At 33.3% G+C, this 20,496-nt stretch overlaps 1 protein-coding gene across 1 annotated transcript; it reads left to right on the top strand.

The window, feature by feature from the left end:
- Positions 1-708: 708 nt before the first annotated feature.
- Positions 709-19,189, top strand: LOC132759679 (uncharacterized; the record flags this gene model as incomplete). Its single annotated transcript, XM_060751493.1, is given in 3 exon segments — positions 709-1,530; positions 15,782-15,997; positions 16,917-19,189. Coding segments are annotated over 3 exon segments (1,341 nt in total). The 3' UTR covers positions 17,223-19,189.
- Positions 19,190-20,496: the final 1,307 nt, after the last annotated feature.

The raw sequence follows: 20,496 nt of genomic DNA, 5'->3' as shown, positions 1-20,496 counted from the left end.
TTGCCAAAATACTTTTCAAAGATAAGACTAAGCGAGTATTTCATTTTGTAACAAGGTTCTATTCAGATTAATAGTTCGCAAATTTTCGGCATATTTCGGCAATCTCCGTTAATTAATAAGATCAAATTAGCATCAGTATGAAAAGGAACAGCAAACCATTTTTTTTCTGTAATAATACATACCATACGGGTAGTAACGAAGTTTGTCGAATATAACCGAATTAATAATTTAATGAAATACAGACCGTGAATGTTAAATTGCCATTAATCAGTCTAAGTTTTGACATTATAGGTTCAATTGGCTTTCGAATATATAAAATACGTATATGAGTTGAAAAAAGCCCAGTTTGTGAAAGTGGAAGCATTATGTGGTATCAGTTGATGAAAAAAAAACTAAAATACACGTTTATCCGGATAGCAAAAATTTCTTTTGTTTTAATTACAACGTGAAGACGGATATAAACAATCTTCTGCCACGATGCATTTAAACAACTAAACATTTAATATTGCTTTGAAAAGTTCGCGTATGAGTAACTTCAACAATTAAGCATTGTTCATGTTTCTATATTTCAGATTATTAAACGGACATTACAATACAAAGTATATACGTGTAATGAGATGGCTTAAAAATATGCACTTACAGATGATAGCGTCTGACGGCTCATAACGGGGGTATTTTTCGGATAAGCATTTCCCGGATAAGGACATTAAAATGAGTTGGTACAGCCAGATGCTAAAATCACAGGAGCTGGCACGCGAGCGAAACCGCCGTGAGGAGCGGCGAGTACGGGGTGAAAAATACGGACCGCAGTTTGTAGCAAATTACCATCTCGCTGAGCTGAATAAAGAAAAAAGACTCATTGAAAAAGAATTGGAAAGAATACGGAAAGGTATTCATAAACAACCAAAATTAGATGAACATGTAAATCACAGGGCGAACCATATTCTTTCTGTTCCTCCTAACTACAAACATCAGCAGACGATAAATCCTGAATATTCCAAAGAGGAGGATCATCTATATGACGCCATCTTGTTTTTGCAAAATAATCCTTCCGCGTTAGTGCCAATTCTAAGTGCGCATGCGCATAGTGATGCGTATTTAGAAACGCTTGAAAGAGTCACACCGAGACTCACACATGACGCTCCTCCTAATACAACTTTTAAGCCAAAATATCTTTCACAAGGTGTGTCAAGGACTGAAAAGGCGGAGTTAGTCAATAAATACACTGCTCTTCTTCAAAGACATAGCCCAATGCTAAGGCGCTCTAGTCCGCTTACATCGAGAAGAAAAGTTAACAGCCCGATAACACATCGGGATGGCCACCTCCTTCATAATACAGCGCACAGAGACAGCCCTCTTCTTTATGATGCAACTCATAGGGACAGCCCCCTTCTTCACGATGCTACGCCCAGTGTCACAAAATCGGAAGAGGATAAAGAAACACCAACACACGCAGGAGACAGTAAAACAGAAGCAGAGCACGGTTCAGCCACACAAACATCAACATTTCTAACCCTACAATCTGAAGAGGTAAATTTAATTCCCTTCTTACCGTTTAAGATCATTGATTATCTTCAAAAGTACTTAAAGGTTTATTACCCCATGTTTAGCAGTCCCATTTCAAGTAAGGTTTATTTAGCACTTATTATAAAATGATAAACGACAGCAAAGAAATATTAAGAAAAAAGTAAGGGTTTTTTATATTTCTACACATGAAAGATAACCTGTACGACGCAATTTTGATTTTGCAAAATCCCTACGCATAAGGTCAAACTCTCACATTGATTTTCCCATAGGCTTACATTAGAAATGGTCCCTAATACTTCATTAAAAAAGAGGTGATTTTTTTTCTATGAAATGAAATGCCTGACAGATAAAAATTATCTTTTTATTTAGTTTTTTTTTGACAAAATGACTTCAAAGAGGATTACCCCCCTTTACATTGAAATTTATGTGATCAACACAGTTTATAAATGCAAACATCCAAGTCACAAATTATCATAGAGACTTATGAAATATTTCAGTTTCTTAAGAAAAAAAATAATATATAATGTTAGTTTCTTAATTAGTTTTTATGCTTAAAAATATCTCATATACATCCAATCACCTCACGTCCAATTGAATCTTACGGTTTTCCCTGCACTTTTTTCAGCCAATCGCCGGCCATGTTACAATGCTAAAGCCTGATCATAAGCCATTTATTACTCTCAGTGCGCATGCGCTTTTTGGAATAAGTTATACATGTTCCATGCTATAATGCAAATAGATTGTTTGTATATTACGATAATATTTGAGCCGCGTCATGACAAAACCAACATAATGGGTTTGCGACCAGCATGGGTCCAGACCAGCCTGCGCATCCGCGTAGTCTGATCAGGATCCATGCTGTCCGCTATCAGTTTCTCTACTTGTTATAGAGTTTGTAAGCGAACAGCATGGATCCTGATCAGACTGCGCGGATCCATGCTGGTCGCAAACCCATTATGTTGGTTTTGTCGTGACGCGGCTCATTTATAGTTCAAGATAACAGCATCTGACATACAAATAATTTCTCAATGATTTGAAATTTGGGAAAATGATCCAATTTACTTTTGCCCTGCTCGTTCTGAAATCAAAATTTTAGTACCGCTTGACATTGATTAAGGACTAATACTAAAATCTAGTATCATAATGAAAGCATGATTTTTCCTACTTGTTTCACGTCATTCCGTTTGGGCTGTATTGGGAATTTACTTTACAATCTACAAACGTCTTTTAATTGCACGTGGGTGTCGTGACGTTGACGTATTAATTAGTTTAAACATATTTATTCCCGAAAGTATATATAATGTACATACAAATATATAACAAACAAAACATTTTTACACAATGGAAAAGGATGAGAATGAAAGACAAGTCTTATAGAATTCTTCTCCTTTGGCGAACTATATGGTTTGTCTAAATAAGTTTATAGTTAGTATATACTAGACAAGGGAATAAGTATTAATTATACACACATAAGAATATATATTAATTATGACGTATTAATTATGTCATTTCACAGGAACTTGAAATTTAATCAATAGATCACAAAATATGCGTGTATTAGTGATATAGCCCTTATCTCTATATAAAAAACACCAGGAATGCAACGAACAACAAACCCGGATATGCCAACCCAACCTGAATTTAGCACTTTAACAAAGAAAAATCTTAATGTCATTCCGATTATCTATAGAAAACACATAAATTTACCTTTCGCAACCAACGATCTGTATGTCCAGACTACTTAGCCGTAGATAACCGTCATTTTTTATAGATTTTCAGGAAATCACTTTCCATCGAGGAGGCCATTCTGTGACGTCATCATTTTTGCTCAGAGGTAAATAAGTTTGAAGAACACCAAATTCAAAAACATGTGGTTGCACGTAACTAAATTCATAATATTATTATACTGTATGTTTGCGGGGCACTTCATGTATTAAAATAAATAATAATAATAAAAAAAAAAACCACATCAAAAATAACTGACTGATGAAATTTATTTTTCTTTGAATGGTCACAGCTTCATCATGACGGGCACAAGAAAGACTTCTACTCTGAAGTAAGTTAACGTTAAACAACATACCATTTATCATAAACATGTGCTTTTTGTCAAATCTTGTTTATCACTTTTAAACTTTTTTATGTAATGTTTTTAATGCTTCCAACGGACCACTTTTACCAGATATCTATATATCACAACAGCAGGTGTCAAGTGCCGTGGGGCAGCCGCACAAAGTTGCCCGGTTTTCGTTTCTTTAGAAGAATGTTCTTAAATTGCGTTGCAATCAAACAGAGTCTGCAATTTTCATATACGTTTATTGTGATTATCTCTCCTGTACAGACTCAATCAAACCGAGTATGCAATTTTCATATATTTTTGTTGTGATTTATGCTTCCGATGGGTCACTATTTAGCTAGGGACTTGATGGATATTGCACATTTTCATTATCTCTCTTGTACAGACTAGCAATTTTCATATAATTTTGTTGTGATTAATATGCTTCCTAGAGCCCACTCTTCCATATATTATTTTTACATTCTAAACACGTATACTTCTTTTTTTATTTTTTTGTGATTTATTCCTCTGAGGATTAAGCGGGCATGGTTTGAGCGCTTTGTATAAAGCTGTAGATGTCCCAGAGTTTGCTTTATTGCTTATGCAATGTTGACCCAAAATTATTGCAGTCGTTGACGGTCCGTATTGAGCTAAAGTAGGGTTAGTGTTCAAACCGTTGCGGATACCCCTTTGCTGGCAAAAAAAGTTTTCTATGAGGTCAGAATTAAAATAACCTGGATTAATAGAGTTTCCATCTCTGACGTGAAGTTTGCACAATGACAGAAACCCGGACACAGAGGAATTCAAATCATCTCTAGTTTCTTCTGTCATAAGGTTCTTCTTAGGGATGCAATACTTTGAATGTAATACTTGTTCCTCCCATGTAATAAAAACGTTCAATATTGTTTCTAAGGATCGTAACCTTTCATCTGACAATGTTGAAATAGGCCTGTTATGATCGCAAAAAATAATAGTTAACTCCGAAGTTTTTTTCCAATAGGGCCACGGTTGAGGACAGTCTGTCTGGGTCTTGTAAAGTTTGTTGATAACTTTTCATAAGGTAAAGCATATCCTTATCAAGAACCTGTAAAGCTAAATGATTCGTCATTTTTGAGGCTGGCGTCAATGAAATATGCTCCTCAGTAAGTTTTCTATTTATAGCAAAGCCATTTTGAAAGTTAAAGTTGAGACATTCCTGCCAGTGCTCCCAAAGGACTGGCACGCCATTTAAAACAAGATACCGACCAGCTTTTGACTGATTATCAAGACAACTTGACTCTAAATTATTACGAATTTTTTTAAAGACATGCATAATGTCTTGGATTGCACAGATAGAATGCTTTGCGAAGAAAACATCAGAAAACATATATTTTCTTATCCCTAGGATTGTCCATTAGCATCTTCATAAAGGACCGGTTTGTAGAGGCCCCGTCAAGCATAACATAGTCAACCGTGAAACCGATTTCATCAAGTCGATCAACGCATTCCCAAAAAGTTGTGTATAGTTCATGGGCAACAGCTGTGCTGGATCCAAAATACACTACTGGCCATCTGTAAATATATAGGGTTTCGTATTAATTTTTAAATAATTTTAGGTATTTTTTTTAAAGATACATGATTGTATGCGCGATACTTGGTATTTTCATGTAACTGCCATGGTAACAGCCCGGTAACACTAGTCTGTTAAATATTTTTGATATCAGATGAGTGACCCCGCTCACAATGCCGAACTATTTTTTGATGAAAAATACTTATAATATCATGGATAAGAACATAATAATGTATAAAATAAATCTTTATTTAAACGCATCTTTATAAGAAACGTCATTTGCGCTATAGCATAGAAACAACCCGTAAAGAAGCGCTTAATGTTAACGGTGCACTAAATAGGTGCGACAATGAAAAAGTGTTTCTGTTCTAATGTAAACTGTTCTTATTTTACGTAAGTGATAAAATGAATATAAATTTCGTGTCGGTTCACTCATTCTCAGAGTATCGATATTTAGCATTTCTTGAAAAACCTACAAATTTTCCTGTCATTTAATTCAGAGTGGAGAAAGTTAAGAAGATGAAGTCTGATGTTCAATGCTGCGCGAACGCTGCGCAAACAAAAGTTATTCAAGTTAATATATTTAAAACAAAACGCAACAATTACATACATGTATTATGTAAATTTACGGAATCAAGAAAATTAAAACCTACGCCAAAACAAGTCCGGGAAGGTATATTAGTCACAGTGTTGGTGATACACTGTGTGTGATACAGATTTTATTTCACTGAAAAAACTTAGTTTTTCACCGATTAGCATTAAATAAAACCTTGTGTTAAATAATACTTGCCTGTATCCTGTAAATCCGTGAAAAACATACTGTAAAGCATGAGTTGCCATTTCCACCTTTTTCTCCCCGGCAGTTATGATTTTTAATTTATTGTTTGTTTCACCCATATCTAATAACCCGACAACATTCCAACTGTCTCCATCTTTAGTTATTATCAAATCGTCCTGAATCGTCATTTCGTCGATTAAAAGACCACCATGGAAGCCAAACTCTGGAATGTTACTTAAAATTGCTTGCTGTTTCATCCATTGGAGGTTTTCCGAAACAAAGCCAGGTTTTTGCTTAACGACATTCTTGTAGTACTGAAGCGTTCTCCTTGATGGTAATGTTAAGAGCTGTGATTGCTTCAAAGTTTGATATGCCTGAGGTGATCGTAGAAGGATTCCCAAACAAATACTTATAACTTTGGGGTCCCATCGTCTCTGACGAGCATCGAGATCTTTTTTATTGTTTTTTAACTGAGACTCGAGTAATAATTTAAATTCTTTAGCGCTACCATCTTCTAAAATATTTTTTAAAATATATTGCATGTCACTGTGGGAATCTAAAGACAAATTAAGTGTAGGTTCGGTAGAACTGTCACACTGATGGAATGTTTTTTCGCCAATATTCGGAACATTAACGTGTGTGGATATATCACTTAACACTTTCTTTCTAGGTGGCTCAAAAGACTCAGAATTGCAAATATGAGATGAAGTGGTAGTTTCATTTTGAACAAAAGACCGTTTCTTGAACTGATTATATGAATCAGCGCATGTCGTACATGTGTTAGTCTTCCCAAAGAAGGGAAGAATGATTTTACATTTTTCAGATCGTCCAATTTGACTAGCTGAAGTCTGTAGAGTAGATACTTTTTCTACGTAAAATGATTTTGGCAATTTACCATCAGCTGGCACGCCACTGCAAAATCTTATGCTCTGGAGACCTAAAATGATTCCATCAATTACCCTTTGATTTAAAGGAAGCGAAAATTCAAGTGTTATAACTTGTTTTGCAAGATAGATAACAGTCGACATATTCTCACATGAAACGGTACATTTAATTTGTTGCCCATTAACACTGTAGTTCAGTGGACATTCAAGAAGAAAACAATCATCTGTCTGTCTTGAGAAATTGCAATAAGGAGGTATCTGAACTGTTGACGATGTATTGTCTTTGTTTATGACAATGTTATTGTAAACAATTTTCTTTTCACCGTTCTTATAAACTACACATGGTTCAACATTAAACAACCGTTTTATCATTTTTGCTATTACATCCTTCGTTGGTTGTGGCCGTAGCTCCTTGCATATTTCTTGCAAGTCATCAAAAGTTGTGGAGGACTGGACACGTTCCTGAACATTAACTGCCAGCCTGCCAAAATACAGATGCTGAATGTTAATAATTGAAATACAAGTAATAAAATAATAAAACCGATTATTTCGAATGAACAACATGCCCTAGCATTAGGACTTTCAAGTAATTTCATACACCGGTACTTTTTTTAAGTTGCTATCATTTTATATCAATGCTAAACGTTTAGATATATTTCAGGCAAATCATTCAAACATTGGCGAATTCAAAGAACGAGCATAACCGATATAAAATAAGGTGTTAAAGGAAACACTTCTTATATTTTCCACATACTAGGGTAGAAAAGAATATAAAACAAATGTTTATGAGGTCAGTGCTGCCTTTTTAAGTAATATCTTATTTTAGTTTTCGGCTCAGTGAACATTGGCACGATTTTGTTTATGTGACAGACGAGTTGCAAATTGCCAAGTTCCCGCTTATTTTCAAATCATTAATGTGAGCATTATTTATTGTTTTTAGAGAAAATACATTACAGAAACACTTATTTAGATGTATAAATGTTTATCTTTTATAATCTATATACATGTACTGATACACATGAATGTCTTCATAAATACGTATATATTTATCTTTAATGCGAACAGAATGAAACATTGAATGCACTTGTTAAAATTTTTTCTTCTTTTTAAATTAAGAGTTTAACGTTACAGTTTAGAACTATCCCGTTTTAAATACATAAGCTATCCTACCGCAAGATTAAATGACTTATTTTTTGGCCTCAAAAGAGGAAGTAGCGAAGGCCTACTGGATAAGGTATCTGCATCTAAACTCGTGGGTCGTGTGTTTCAAACCCTTTATATTGTCACACCAAAGTTTCAACGAAAGACACTGGTTGGTTCCAGGAAGCGAGACGCGAAAATGATAAATATAACTTACAAGTGATGACTTGCATCAAAATCGTGAATAAACATGTTTAAATTCAGCTATATAACGGATTGTCCGACACAGACACGAAAACAAGAAACATTTAGTTTAATAATATTTTATTGTATAAATATACACAAAATATACAATTTCATAATTTTACAAACATAATCAAGTGTACATACAAAAGGGTTGGCCCAAAGTGCTTACATTATCGTGGGCCCTGGAAGAAACATTTAGCGTCAGGCAGCCGGTCAAACATGTACTATACGTTTTTGCATCTTACAGTTAGTTATTTAGTTATTATGGAACACAATAAGTTACTACACGAAAGAACATTTCTAGAAAAAACCATACCATAATGCAAAATTCATTTGAAGAGTCATTTCTAGTAAATATTTTCAAGATAACTATATTTAAATTTCCCGCTTAGCTACATCAGTAACAACATCTAACAGAGTAACTTCCCTTGTATACATGTACATGTAACCTGATCAAAAATCTTTTACAGCCGGTAATTTAAAAATATATACATATACTTTCGCAAAATAATTCGTTTGTAAAAAAACTGAAGATATTTAAAATAATAAAAGTGAAAATAATATTTTAATATTTACCTCTGAGCAATAATGATGACGTCACAGAATGGCCTCCTCGATGGAAAGTGATTTCCTGAAAATCTATAAAAAATGACGGATATCTACGGCTAAGTAGTCTGGACATACAGATCGTTGGTTGCGAAAGGTGTTTTTTATATAGAGATAAGGGCTATATCACTAATACACGCATATTTTGTGATCTATTGATTAAATTTCAAGTTCCTGTGGTCATTTATATCCGATGAGGTCTTAAAAGATAATTTCTTTATGTATTATATCATAATTCTGATGCTTTAATGAAGATTTATTAATATTGTAAGTATTTACAATGATATTTCATGAAAATAAAGGGAGGTAATTAGAAATCTATATTCGATAAAGTCTAAATAAGAAATGAACGAATGCATAGATTTTAATGATTACCTAGCTATAATGCGAATAAACATTTGCAGCACAATATTTAACATATTTTTGGATGTTTGGAAATTGTTTTAGAAGAATAATTATATACATGTACATATATAGAATTTCACTTAAGTGTTGTTACATCCTTAATTACAACATACAGGATCTTTAACGTTTTCTATAAAACAATTATTTCTGGTACTTTCGTAAAAAATCCGTTCATAAAACTACGATGTTTCGTTAAGGCCAACAGACACACATGTCGGATACAAGCTTAAAGGCTTATGTTTTGTCTACAGTACTGTTAACCATAACCGAATATAAAAAAGTTTGTCTTACTGTCTTACACACACACATAACTCGAAACAACGAAACCACAAAGAAAAAAACAATGGTAAAAAGTCGAAGGTACGATGATGAAAACTCAAAACTATGATGGTGAAAATCGATAAAATTTTATCATACTTTTGACCTTTCACCGAGGTGGTTTCTTTTTTTTTTCCTTTTATTTTTTTACTTTTCACTATCGAACTTTCAACTTTTCATCATCATCATCATCATCATCATCATCATCATCATCATCATCATCATCATCATCATCATCATCATCAACAACAAAAACAGCAAAAACAACAATATCAACAACAATAGCAAAAACTGCAACACAAGCAACACCCGCAACAACAACAATAATAATAATAATAACACTAACAACGACGACGACAACAACAACACCGACAACAACAACAATCACACTTACAACGAAAACAACAACAACAACAATGATATTAATTAATATGGTGCAAGCACTTTTTTACGTGTATAAAATATCGTAACGCACAGTGGCTTATTTTTTTCGGAGGGACTCGGATACTTGTTGATTTTAAGGGAGTTAAACGCATACATTTATAACTATATCGTAACCTGTCGGCTTTTCTTTCCCGTTGTACTTCGAAATAGAGGAAGTTCTTTTTACAGGACGCTGGCGCCACGTGGCTAATAAACGTTAGAATTCATGGAATTTGTCGTGCACTTACAACTACGGTCCCAGTATCGCACCTCTCATAAGAAGCTTTTGAAGTGAATACAAATATTTGATAGTTTACACTGCCCCATTGAGTTAACTGCTAGTTTAAACATTAAACAACCGTTCTTGTCTTCTGAACAAATATAATCTATTGTCAAAGTTGACATTCAGTTTTAAGTATACATATAAAACTTTTAATACTTCACATCTCTCTACTGTTGTATGGTAATCAATTAGAAAATACAGGCAGACCGGTTGTAAAAAGAACCTCTAGATAAAGATCGTGTATTTATTTCATATAAAAACTGGATTTCCTGGTATTTTCACCGGTTCTGGAAAATGTTGAATGCTTTAATTGACGCCATACCGCCGTCACTTTAACCTTTATCGTTATACCACCCCACGGAAAATATCACAATTTCCTTGTCCAACTTAAGGTCATTGTATACAGGGGCTACTGTATTGCCATATTCTGAATGAAAAAGATGACAATGTCTCGTCAATACGGCTTTTTAACTGAATCAGGTGTTTAAAGCAAGTCTAAATAGTCCACTATAGAACGTCGTTTGATATTTTATGAAAAACGACGTCTATGGACACAACTTATGTATCACGTGACATTTCGCTTAATAAAGATAAGAAGACAACTTATAACAACTTTAACCTTTAAAACCAGAAGATCTACGGTGTGTTTTAACTCAAAACTCTTTTTAAAGATGCACATTTGCGTTTAATTCTTTATTCTTAAACGGTTCCTAAGCGCTTAGATTTACGCTCTTATTTGCTTTTCCATAAGTATACTAGACACGAAAACTAACGAAATACGCCGAACATTCACGGACGTGTGATAGATGTGTCGTTCTGGATTTCATGTTCGCACTATGTGAAATACAGTTTCTTTTTTCTTTTGGTGTATCACCAACATATTTATACTGAGATCGATCATCTTTAAGCTCTTCTATTCACTGGAAGTCTTTAAACATTAAGCTAACGGTGTTTATCACCGGGCATCTTTCACAAAAATGTATTAAAAATCAATAAAAATTGAAAATTGTTTTCCGCAGGGATAAACTCCTAAACAGTAATTATAAATCTGTCTTATTTTGTAAACAACTTTTACATCGACCGTCTTTTCATATTGAAATTGTGTCGTATGGTGTATAAAGAGAAGATTTATTGACTTAAATATATTATGTATAACTTCTTTTGACGGATGTCAAAGGTTTTTTATCAAGACTAAATGCAAAAATGTAACGCCTGGATTTATCGTTCGTTTAAGACTTATTAATTTCTTGTCTATTAATTGAACAAACTTTACGCTCTCAATGCTCAAGTGCTAGTGTCAATAACGGAATTATACATCTTCTATGGAAAAAAAAGCATACACGCACCGGTGATCCATTATTCTGAAGGAAGATTCTTTCATATTCGTTTATATTGGTACGTACATTCAATCTAGGAGTATCAGGAATTCAACTTCTTGGAAAATATAAGTTTGAGAGTTTGGAACGTAAAATCGTCTCATAAATTGAAATCTTAGGTATTACCTATTTCTCTGTTTTAATCACACATCTATGTTTATACTACATGTAGTTTGGACGCATATTATTTTTTTCCAGGATTTAAACCATAACCAAGCTAAATATCGTAAATGGATATGTCCATCTATTAATCTGGACTAAAGCATTCATCACTTTTATTACTAACATTTTCAAAATAAGTACTGTCTGAATATTGAACAGTGCAGACCATGATCTGCCAGACGACACGGATGTGCCGGCTTATTTTGGTCTGCACTGGTTGTTGCCGATAGCAAGCTTAAAGGTTAATATTCAATACATATTTATTTTTATGACACATAATGCTGTTCGTTTGCCTTTAAAAGATATGTTGATGTTTATATGTTTTTCTATTATACATTGCTGTTTATATCCTTCCTATGGTACATAGCTGTTAATACGTTTTTCTATGATATATTGCTTTTTATATGTCTTTCTATGATAGATTACTGTTTTATATCTCTGTCTATGATACATTATTGTTTATATGTCTTTCTATGATAGATTACTGTTTTATATCTCTGTCTATGATACATTATTGTTTATATGTCTTTCTATGATAGATTACTGTTTTATATCTCTGTCTATGATACATTATTGTTTATATGTCTTCTATGATACATTACTGTTTTATATCTCTGTCTATGATACATTATTGTTTATATGTCTTCTATGATAGATTACTGTTTTATATCTCTGTCTATGATACATTATTGTTTATATGTCTTCTATGATAGATTACTGTTTTATATCTCTGTCTATGATACATTATTGTTTATATGTCTTTCTATGATACATTACTGTTTTATATCTCTGTCTATGATACATTATTGTTTATATGTCTTACTATGATAGATTACTGTTAAATTATATCTCTGTCTATGATACATTATTGTTTATATGCCTTTCTATGATACATTGCTGTTTTATATCTCTGTCTATGATACATTATTGTTTATATGTCTTTCTATGATAGATTGCTGTTTTATATCTCTGTCTATGATACATTATTGTTTATATGTCTTTCTATGATACATTACTGTTTTATATCTCTGTCTATGATACATTATTGTTTATATGTCTTTCTATGATACATTATTGTTTTATATATGTCTTTCTATGATACATTATTGTTTATATGTCTTTCTATGTTTTATCCGTCTTTCTATGATACATTTCTGTTTATATGTCTTTCTATTATACATTATTGTTTTTATGTCTTTCTATGATACGTTGCTGTTTATATGTCTTTCTATGATATATAAGTATTATTACTATGCTTTTTCGGCATTTAAATGCGAACATTGAGCAATTTATATGCCTTTCCTAAGACAGTTCAATGATTATATGCCTTTTTGTCTTTACGTATATTTGCAAACAATCATTTTAATCAAAAGTTACTAAAGCTTAAATAGTGTGCTTAAACTATGTAAGCGAAAATTCCATGCTATGAATTTGAGTGTCAATACATAAATACAGTTGGACATTATAAACAAATAAATTACCGCTGTAAAATTTCTTTTATGTGGACAAGAAAAACAGTAAAAATGCAGATTGGTGTTAATTAGATTGTAGGAAATTAATTGTCTAGAATTGAGACGTATAAATGCGATATAGAACACTGTAGGGTCATAAATGTGACGCATTTGTTGGCAAAGGTGAAAGTTATCATACTGAGAAAAAAGGAAGAAAAACCACCACATACACACATGCACGCACGCACGCACGTACGCAAAGCTCCAAACTATAGGAAAAACGAAAAACCCAGAAAATATGCAAAAATAAAAAACATAAGTCTTACAGTATGCAGACATTGCATCCTGAAACCGAATGTACCGTAGTGTTTATCTTATATAAAAAAAAATAATAAAATGTTTCAGCACGTCTTGAATAGCCACTTACTGTTTAAATTTAGCGGCGTATAACCGACACAGACACTTAGCGTTTTCTGACCTTATTGCTTGTTCATTTATTTTTGTCATAAAATATCGCGGACAACAATTGAAAGGTAGCATAAGGTTGCATAAAAGTCGTACGTTTGATCAATAAGGCCAGCGATTTCAATTAAAGTCGTGATAAATCAAAGTGTTCAATAATGAAATCTTGCCGACCTGAGTGCGCTAAACATCAAATATTTCAGTGCTCTACAACACAACATAGTACGAACACCGGTAATATTATCTATTTATAGGCAATATGAAATAAGAGTTGTCGCTCTTTGAAGCCATTTGCTTTTGCTGAAAACACTTTGTGTTATATTGCATTACAGGACATTCGTTCTTTCTATCACATTTTCAAAAAGTTTACTTAAAAATCCACCCCATCCATGTGATTTTTTAAAAATAAAAATTGATTAGGAAAGAAAAAAAAATGGAATACAAGTAACTTGCATCAGGTCGGTGCACGGGAAAATGATACTTAAGAAATATTATTATGATGATTAATATGATAAATATCGACTAAAAGAGGGTAAAGGCACTTTTCTCGTGCATTAACAAAAGCACATTTCGAACCTTGAAGGATTTAAAAAGTGCGGGGGTATTTGGTTATGTTAATGCACGAAAAAGTTGCGTCAGCGGAATCGGTAATTCCGCGTGAGAGAAAACACAGACCCAAAACGTTAAATTTGAAAATGTGTGCACGCTCAGTTTGATTACATGGACGGTAGTGATAATTGCAAGCTACAGTCAACGCCCGAATGCAGAATACACATTTAAACATGAAAATGGTGAAAGATGAAAGTAAGAAACATCCGTAGACACTAACATATACTTAATACATATTTGTTACGTGAGAGGATATTTTCCACAGTGACGTCATTTGAGAAAAAAAAAAACAGTATGGCGGCTTACATATAAGCCCGTAATCTTTAACTCTTTCCCCTAAAAAGACATTATTTGTTTGAGGAGGCTTAACTTATTTATATTCATAAGGTAGTATCAAAAATTGATAGAAGACTGGATATATATTATATACTGTCTATTCATAATTCATTTAATTCATAAATCAATCAGTATAAGCTAGAGATCATTTCTAAAATTAATTACAATTCCTGCGTGCCCTTTCAGAATATCTCCAGCTTTTCATGTTATTTTAACCCCCCATGAAGGGCATGTATTTATTTCTATACGCGAAAAACTCGTGAATTATCCGAAAAGTATATTTACCTTTTCCTTTAATTTCATATCTGAAGTGTTTAACTTCATTTAGCTCTTGAAAAATATTGTTAGCTAAATATACGATGACTTTAAAAACATTAATTTTCTTTACGAATCTTGAGTACTAGTATTGAATGCAAAATACACATTTACAAATAAAAGCAATTCACGTTTAGGAAAGGGTTAAAATGATTGCTTTACTCTATATCTTATGCAGTGACTTTAAACAATAACTTGCTAGAAATATGAGTCAAAATTCAAAATTTGGCACGGTGCCATAGGTTTCATCCGAGATATCACATTGTCATGGCTACAGATAATTCTTTTTCGGGTTACTCCTGTCAACAATGCAAATAAGACTCGTATTGTTTGACCAAAGGTCAAGGTTAAACCTGAGGGCCAAATTCTTAAAGTAAGGTGCGTTATTGCTAGTCAGACCATAAAGTGTTTCCAATAAAACCGAGCCTCAAAGAAAGATAAATGTTCTTTATCAAAGATAAAGGATATTTAGGTATATATCTACATATACTTTCAAAAATTGCTGAAATAAAGTTTGTCTGGCGATCAAGAAATTCCAATAAAATGTTCAACAGATAGTTGCCTTTTAGTTTGTTTGTTTATTTGTTTTTGTGAATCTGTTCGTAAAATAAAAAAAACCAAATTGACAGTCAAAGGTCAAGGTTATATATAGAGGCCAGAGTGTCAAAAAACTCTGAATGTTTAGAATTAATCTAAATGTAAATGATAAGGTATTACTATGGCAAATATTAGTCTTTAATTGATGTCAAAGATTAAAATAACTATAGCTACAGTTTAATAAGTGTACTATGTTCTTTGAAACAAATTGTACCTTTATTTCAATAAGGACATGCGTCGTTTTTGTTTCTTTTGTTACAGTGCCAATCAGAAACGCACGTGCAGTCAGGAACTCCTCGACAAAAACGCCCACTATCTATTGCCAAACTTACAGACGACGGAATGACCAGCGCACGTGAGAATGTTTCCAGGCGGTTGTCAAATAAAGATAACAATAGTTACGCCCAGTCGTCCGATTATGCCACGCCCAACGATGATGTATCCGACGACAAGAAGTCTAGGTCTAAAGAAATGAAGGTGAGCATATAGTATAAAGTATGGTGGCTGATTTGTGCCATTCGTATTTTCGGCCCGCGACTCCGCCAAGCGAAAAGTCGAAAATTAACAAGTAAAAACGGCGGACTCGCGGGACGAAAACACGCTAATTTGCGGAGCTCGGGACGAAATTTTGTTTATTAAACTTCGCCTCGCGCCCTCTCTAATTAGTGACTTTTCGATCCGCGCCCCCGCCATTTTGACTAGTTAATTTTCGACTTTTCGCTTGGCGGGGTCGCGGGGCGAAAACACGAATGACACAAATCAGCCACCATAATAAAGTTTGAAACAAGTGAACGTATCTTATCGATTACACTGAAGTTTGATATATATGATGAAACATGTGTATGAATTTACAACGAAAGACATACCCCTTGCTTGAACGCTTGCACATCACTCTTAAAGTGTATCATTTACCATTTGGTTTGCTTAGATTCAGTCAAAAGGAAGGTGACTGATTTGAGCCATGTCGTACTTTACGAAAACATGACTTCGTCGTATTATGGTCACTTTGTCCTATTATCGTGTTTTCTTTTTTGCGCCCCGTGAGAAAGTGGTGACTTGGTCGTATTATTGTGTTTTCTTCTTTGATTCATTGTCATATCACATATAGAAAATATGAAACTGTTCCAGAAAAATGTATTAAAAGCTCACCAGAGATTGTCTTTATAAAAATTTCTTGAACAAATTTTATATCATATAACAACTCATGTGAGTACATAATGTACCTATATATATCTAAAGAAATTAGAATTTTACATATGGTAATTTTGCAAACCTTGACAGTATACAAGAATGCATTTCTGCTGCTAATGCATATATTAAATTTACACTTTCAACATTTTTCATTATTTATAAAATATATACATTGTAAAATATTATCTTGTTTTCAATTTTATAGGCGGTAGTCATGTTTCCATCCCTGGACCCGGAAGTATACACAGCTACAGGCGAACTGCGCACGTGCCTCAACATGCCGGACTTTGAATCCCGGTGGGAAGAAGCTAATAAAGCTAGCTATATTCGGACAAAACATTTACGCGAACGCGATAGAGAACTTTCCGTACAGGAAATATTTGAAAAACCCAATAAGGGGTCGTCTCAAGAAGAGTTAAGAAACGAACAACAAAGCCAAGGGCCATCTCAAGATTATTCTAAAGGGGGCCCAGGAAAAGGACAATCTACCAGGAGACCGGATTTGTTTTGATATGTGAAAAATATGTGAGATGTATAACTCAACATTTATTTATTATTTTCATTCGAATATAAACAGTATTAGGGATGTAAATGAAACAATATACCAACAAGGACAAAAACAACAACATTTTCTTTTCGAACTGGGTCATCCTTGACGTCATTGTGAAGCGTCAGGACCCTGTAACTTTAACTGTGCAGATTCCGGTGCTTATCTTTTTATATTAGATCAAACCTGTTTGTGTTTTAGGATTTTTGTCTTAGTGAATCTAGTTCGCATTAAGGTTATACATTTGGCATAATATCGTCACAATTCGGCATATTTAGGAACTTTCTGTGTCTTAAAAATCAAACCAGCGTCTGTATTAAAAGGAGCAACAAAATCATGATATCTCCCTGCTTCTGTATGCGAAAATTGACGAAGTTGCCGAATACTCACGAGCTATGGATTGATAATATCCTACCAGTTTAAATGACGTCATGCATAATACTGGCATAATTATGATCTTTTATGATACTGCACGTCTGTATCGTCTCTTTTCATTGGATAATTTTGACATCTATATAAACTATGTACACGGATGCTTTCATATGATGAAGTAAATTATTCTTCCTTAAATTAAGGAAGTTTGCTGCTGAATTATAAATTCGTTGTAAAGATTTAAATTTCTTGACAGGTTATATGACCGTATATAAATGGTTGTCTGCATATACCCAACGTCTAGCGGCTGGGGTTATATGTGAAAACAATCGGTTATATCTCATATGGCTATATTACCTGATTTTTTTTTCTAACAATATAGACCTGATGTCAAAGAAGTGATCAGGTTTCGAGATTGAATGAGACAAACAAAAAATATCTGATTATTATATTTGATAAACAATCGGCTATAGAATCATCAAGGTCTTTGAACGCTGTATTTTAAGCGTTGTTTTTATTCCAGCCGAAGGCCGGTCTGTTTTCAGTTTGACTTCCTGTTAAATTTACAGGGAAGAACCATATTTATGTAAAAATTTCATTGGTCACTTTAAAATAACGATATGAAATCTCGGAATCTGATTGGCCATTGTCAAATAAGCAAAATGACATAAAGGATTTTTTTCTGACATGGTAAACGCGTCTAATTTTTAATTGATCGAAAGGAGTCTGGAAACGTACTATCTACTTTCATAAGTTCTTTTACTATCAAGTTAAATTTCAGATTTAACCATGCCTTATCCTACACATTATTATCGCCGTTCCTGCACGGCGATATATACAATTAACGAGAGTTGAACAGTTCTACCTGTACACCGCCTGTCAGAAGCCAATCAAAGCGAATAATTTAATATCACATGTAAACAAAATGGACGTCAAAAAACTTCCACAAGGGGCGCTTAAATGGATTCGCCCAAGCGTAATGTTTGTCGGGTTACTCATTCGTACAACTGAAAAATACCATCATCAATGTACGAACTCATCAGCACCAGTCTGTAGGCTCTTGCAGGATAAACACAGCAAATTGCAATATTGTTTGTTACATGTCATCTCTGATTAGAGAATGGAGTCTTAATAATTGTATATTTTGTTTTCTTTCCAAAACGTGCACTTAAACAAAGAAAAACTTAACAAATGCCAATCAGAACATCCTCGGCTTTTATCAATAATAACCTCGGAAACAATACGGATTGAAAGTAGTTCAACCACGTGGTTTCAGATGTAAATATAATGTAAAACGAATGTACATATAATTGACACCCAATAGGAAATTAAGTCTGTTTCGGTACTATTATGATTGAAAATATGTCTGACAACCATTTTTGATTTAAATATGCCCGCTGATATACAATTTTAAACAAATGCGACTAAATGTCAACAGGTTGACTTTTGTACTTTCGGTTTCTACAACCATAATAATAAGTATACAAATAATGTATTGTTTGCTTTTGTATCTATGAATTCATTTACTTGATATATTGGAAATAAACTTGTCAACAACTCCCAGCATTAAATTACTATGTGTTTACATGTCTAGTTTCTTAGCGAAGGTTAGACCAAAATACCATATCCGTTCTGTGTATTCATACTTTTGTGTTCGAGGTCCTTATCCGAAGACTTACGGAAAGGACCGAAAAGTTGCGATTGAATAAAAGCTTTTTAATATAGCATGTCGGTTATAGTCCGTTTCAGACAAAGCAGTTGACGGAGAATAGAACGTAAATCCCATTTCAGAGAAGGGTAGAGTAAATCAAGTATTTTTGTTGGCTTATGTGTCGACCTAATACAGTAAATGTACTTTGCCAGAAATAGAATATTATTTCTATATTCATGGCTGAACGGCGATTCCGAACATTTTTGGAAATGCTAATACTTGTAAGTTCTATATTGCCATGCATCTTACATATGATTTTACGCTTTTTGTCAAACATAAACGAAACCACCAAGTACGTCCACTTTCCCGTTTACTCATGTGCATGAAAATAGCGAAAAGCACACAAGAAAACGAACTTATCTGGTATTATCAGTTATATACAAAGTTTATAATTTTCATATATTTTACATATTTATGAAGTATCTATTTAACCGCTAACGATTGAATTGTTTGTTTATAATAAATGTTTGTCAAAGTATTTTAGATAAGAAAGCTTTCTTTCGATTCTTTTTTCGGATTTTAGGTTTCTTTCGTTATTTCCAAAGGTGTTGCAAATCTGTTGATTCGGGTATTTCGTATCAACAAAACGTTGTCATTTATAAACTTTCAATTAAAATTTTGATTGGAATAAACTTCAATTACTTAAATGTTTTTCTTTTTTATATTTATGTGACCAAGCTATTTATAATTATTTATAACTTTTTGTTGTTTTTCCTTCTTTTTTTCATTCAGATTTTAAAATTTTATTCCAGGCTTAATGAGCTTATATTTTAATCGAGATTTTTCCTTCGCTGTTTTTGGCTACTGCCAAACTCTTTTCCGACATGTAGACAACTAAAGTTGTATTTGCATAAAATATTGTAATAATAGTTAACGTAATGTAAGAAAAAAATTACACTGTTTAGTTTCTGACCGTTAGCTGAATGTCTTGTTTCTGTCGTGTTTAATAAGGCTTCTTTGTACACATTTTGATCATTTTGATTTGTTTATGATGGGACGTAATCATTTATAAACCTTGCAATCATCAAGGTTCTGTTCAACCCTTACGCCATTTGCAATGTTATCAGGGGAGGTCACTCTAATCAAATATTTTTTGAAGGCAACAGTTACCTCCCTTTAGAACACTTACGCCATTTGCAATGTTATCAGGGGAGG

This window comes from Ruditapes philippinarum, unplaced genomic scaffold (assembly GCF_026571515.1).
Source record: "Ruditapes philippinarum isolate M1 unplaced genomic scaffold, ASM2657151v2 ctg3409_1_1_1_1, whole genome shotgun sequence".
In the NCBI taxonomy this organism is placed as follows: Eukaryota; Metazoa; Mollusca; class Bivalvia; order Venerida; family Veneridae; genus Ruditapes; species Ruditapes philippinarum.
This window is presented reverse-complemented; position numbering and strand designations above follow the sequence as displayed.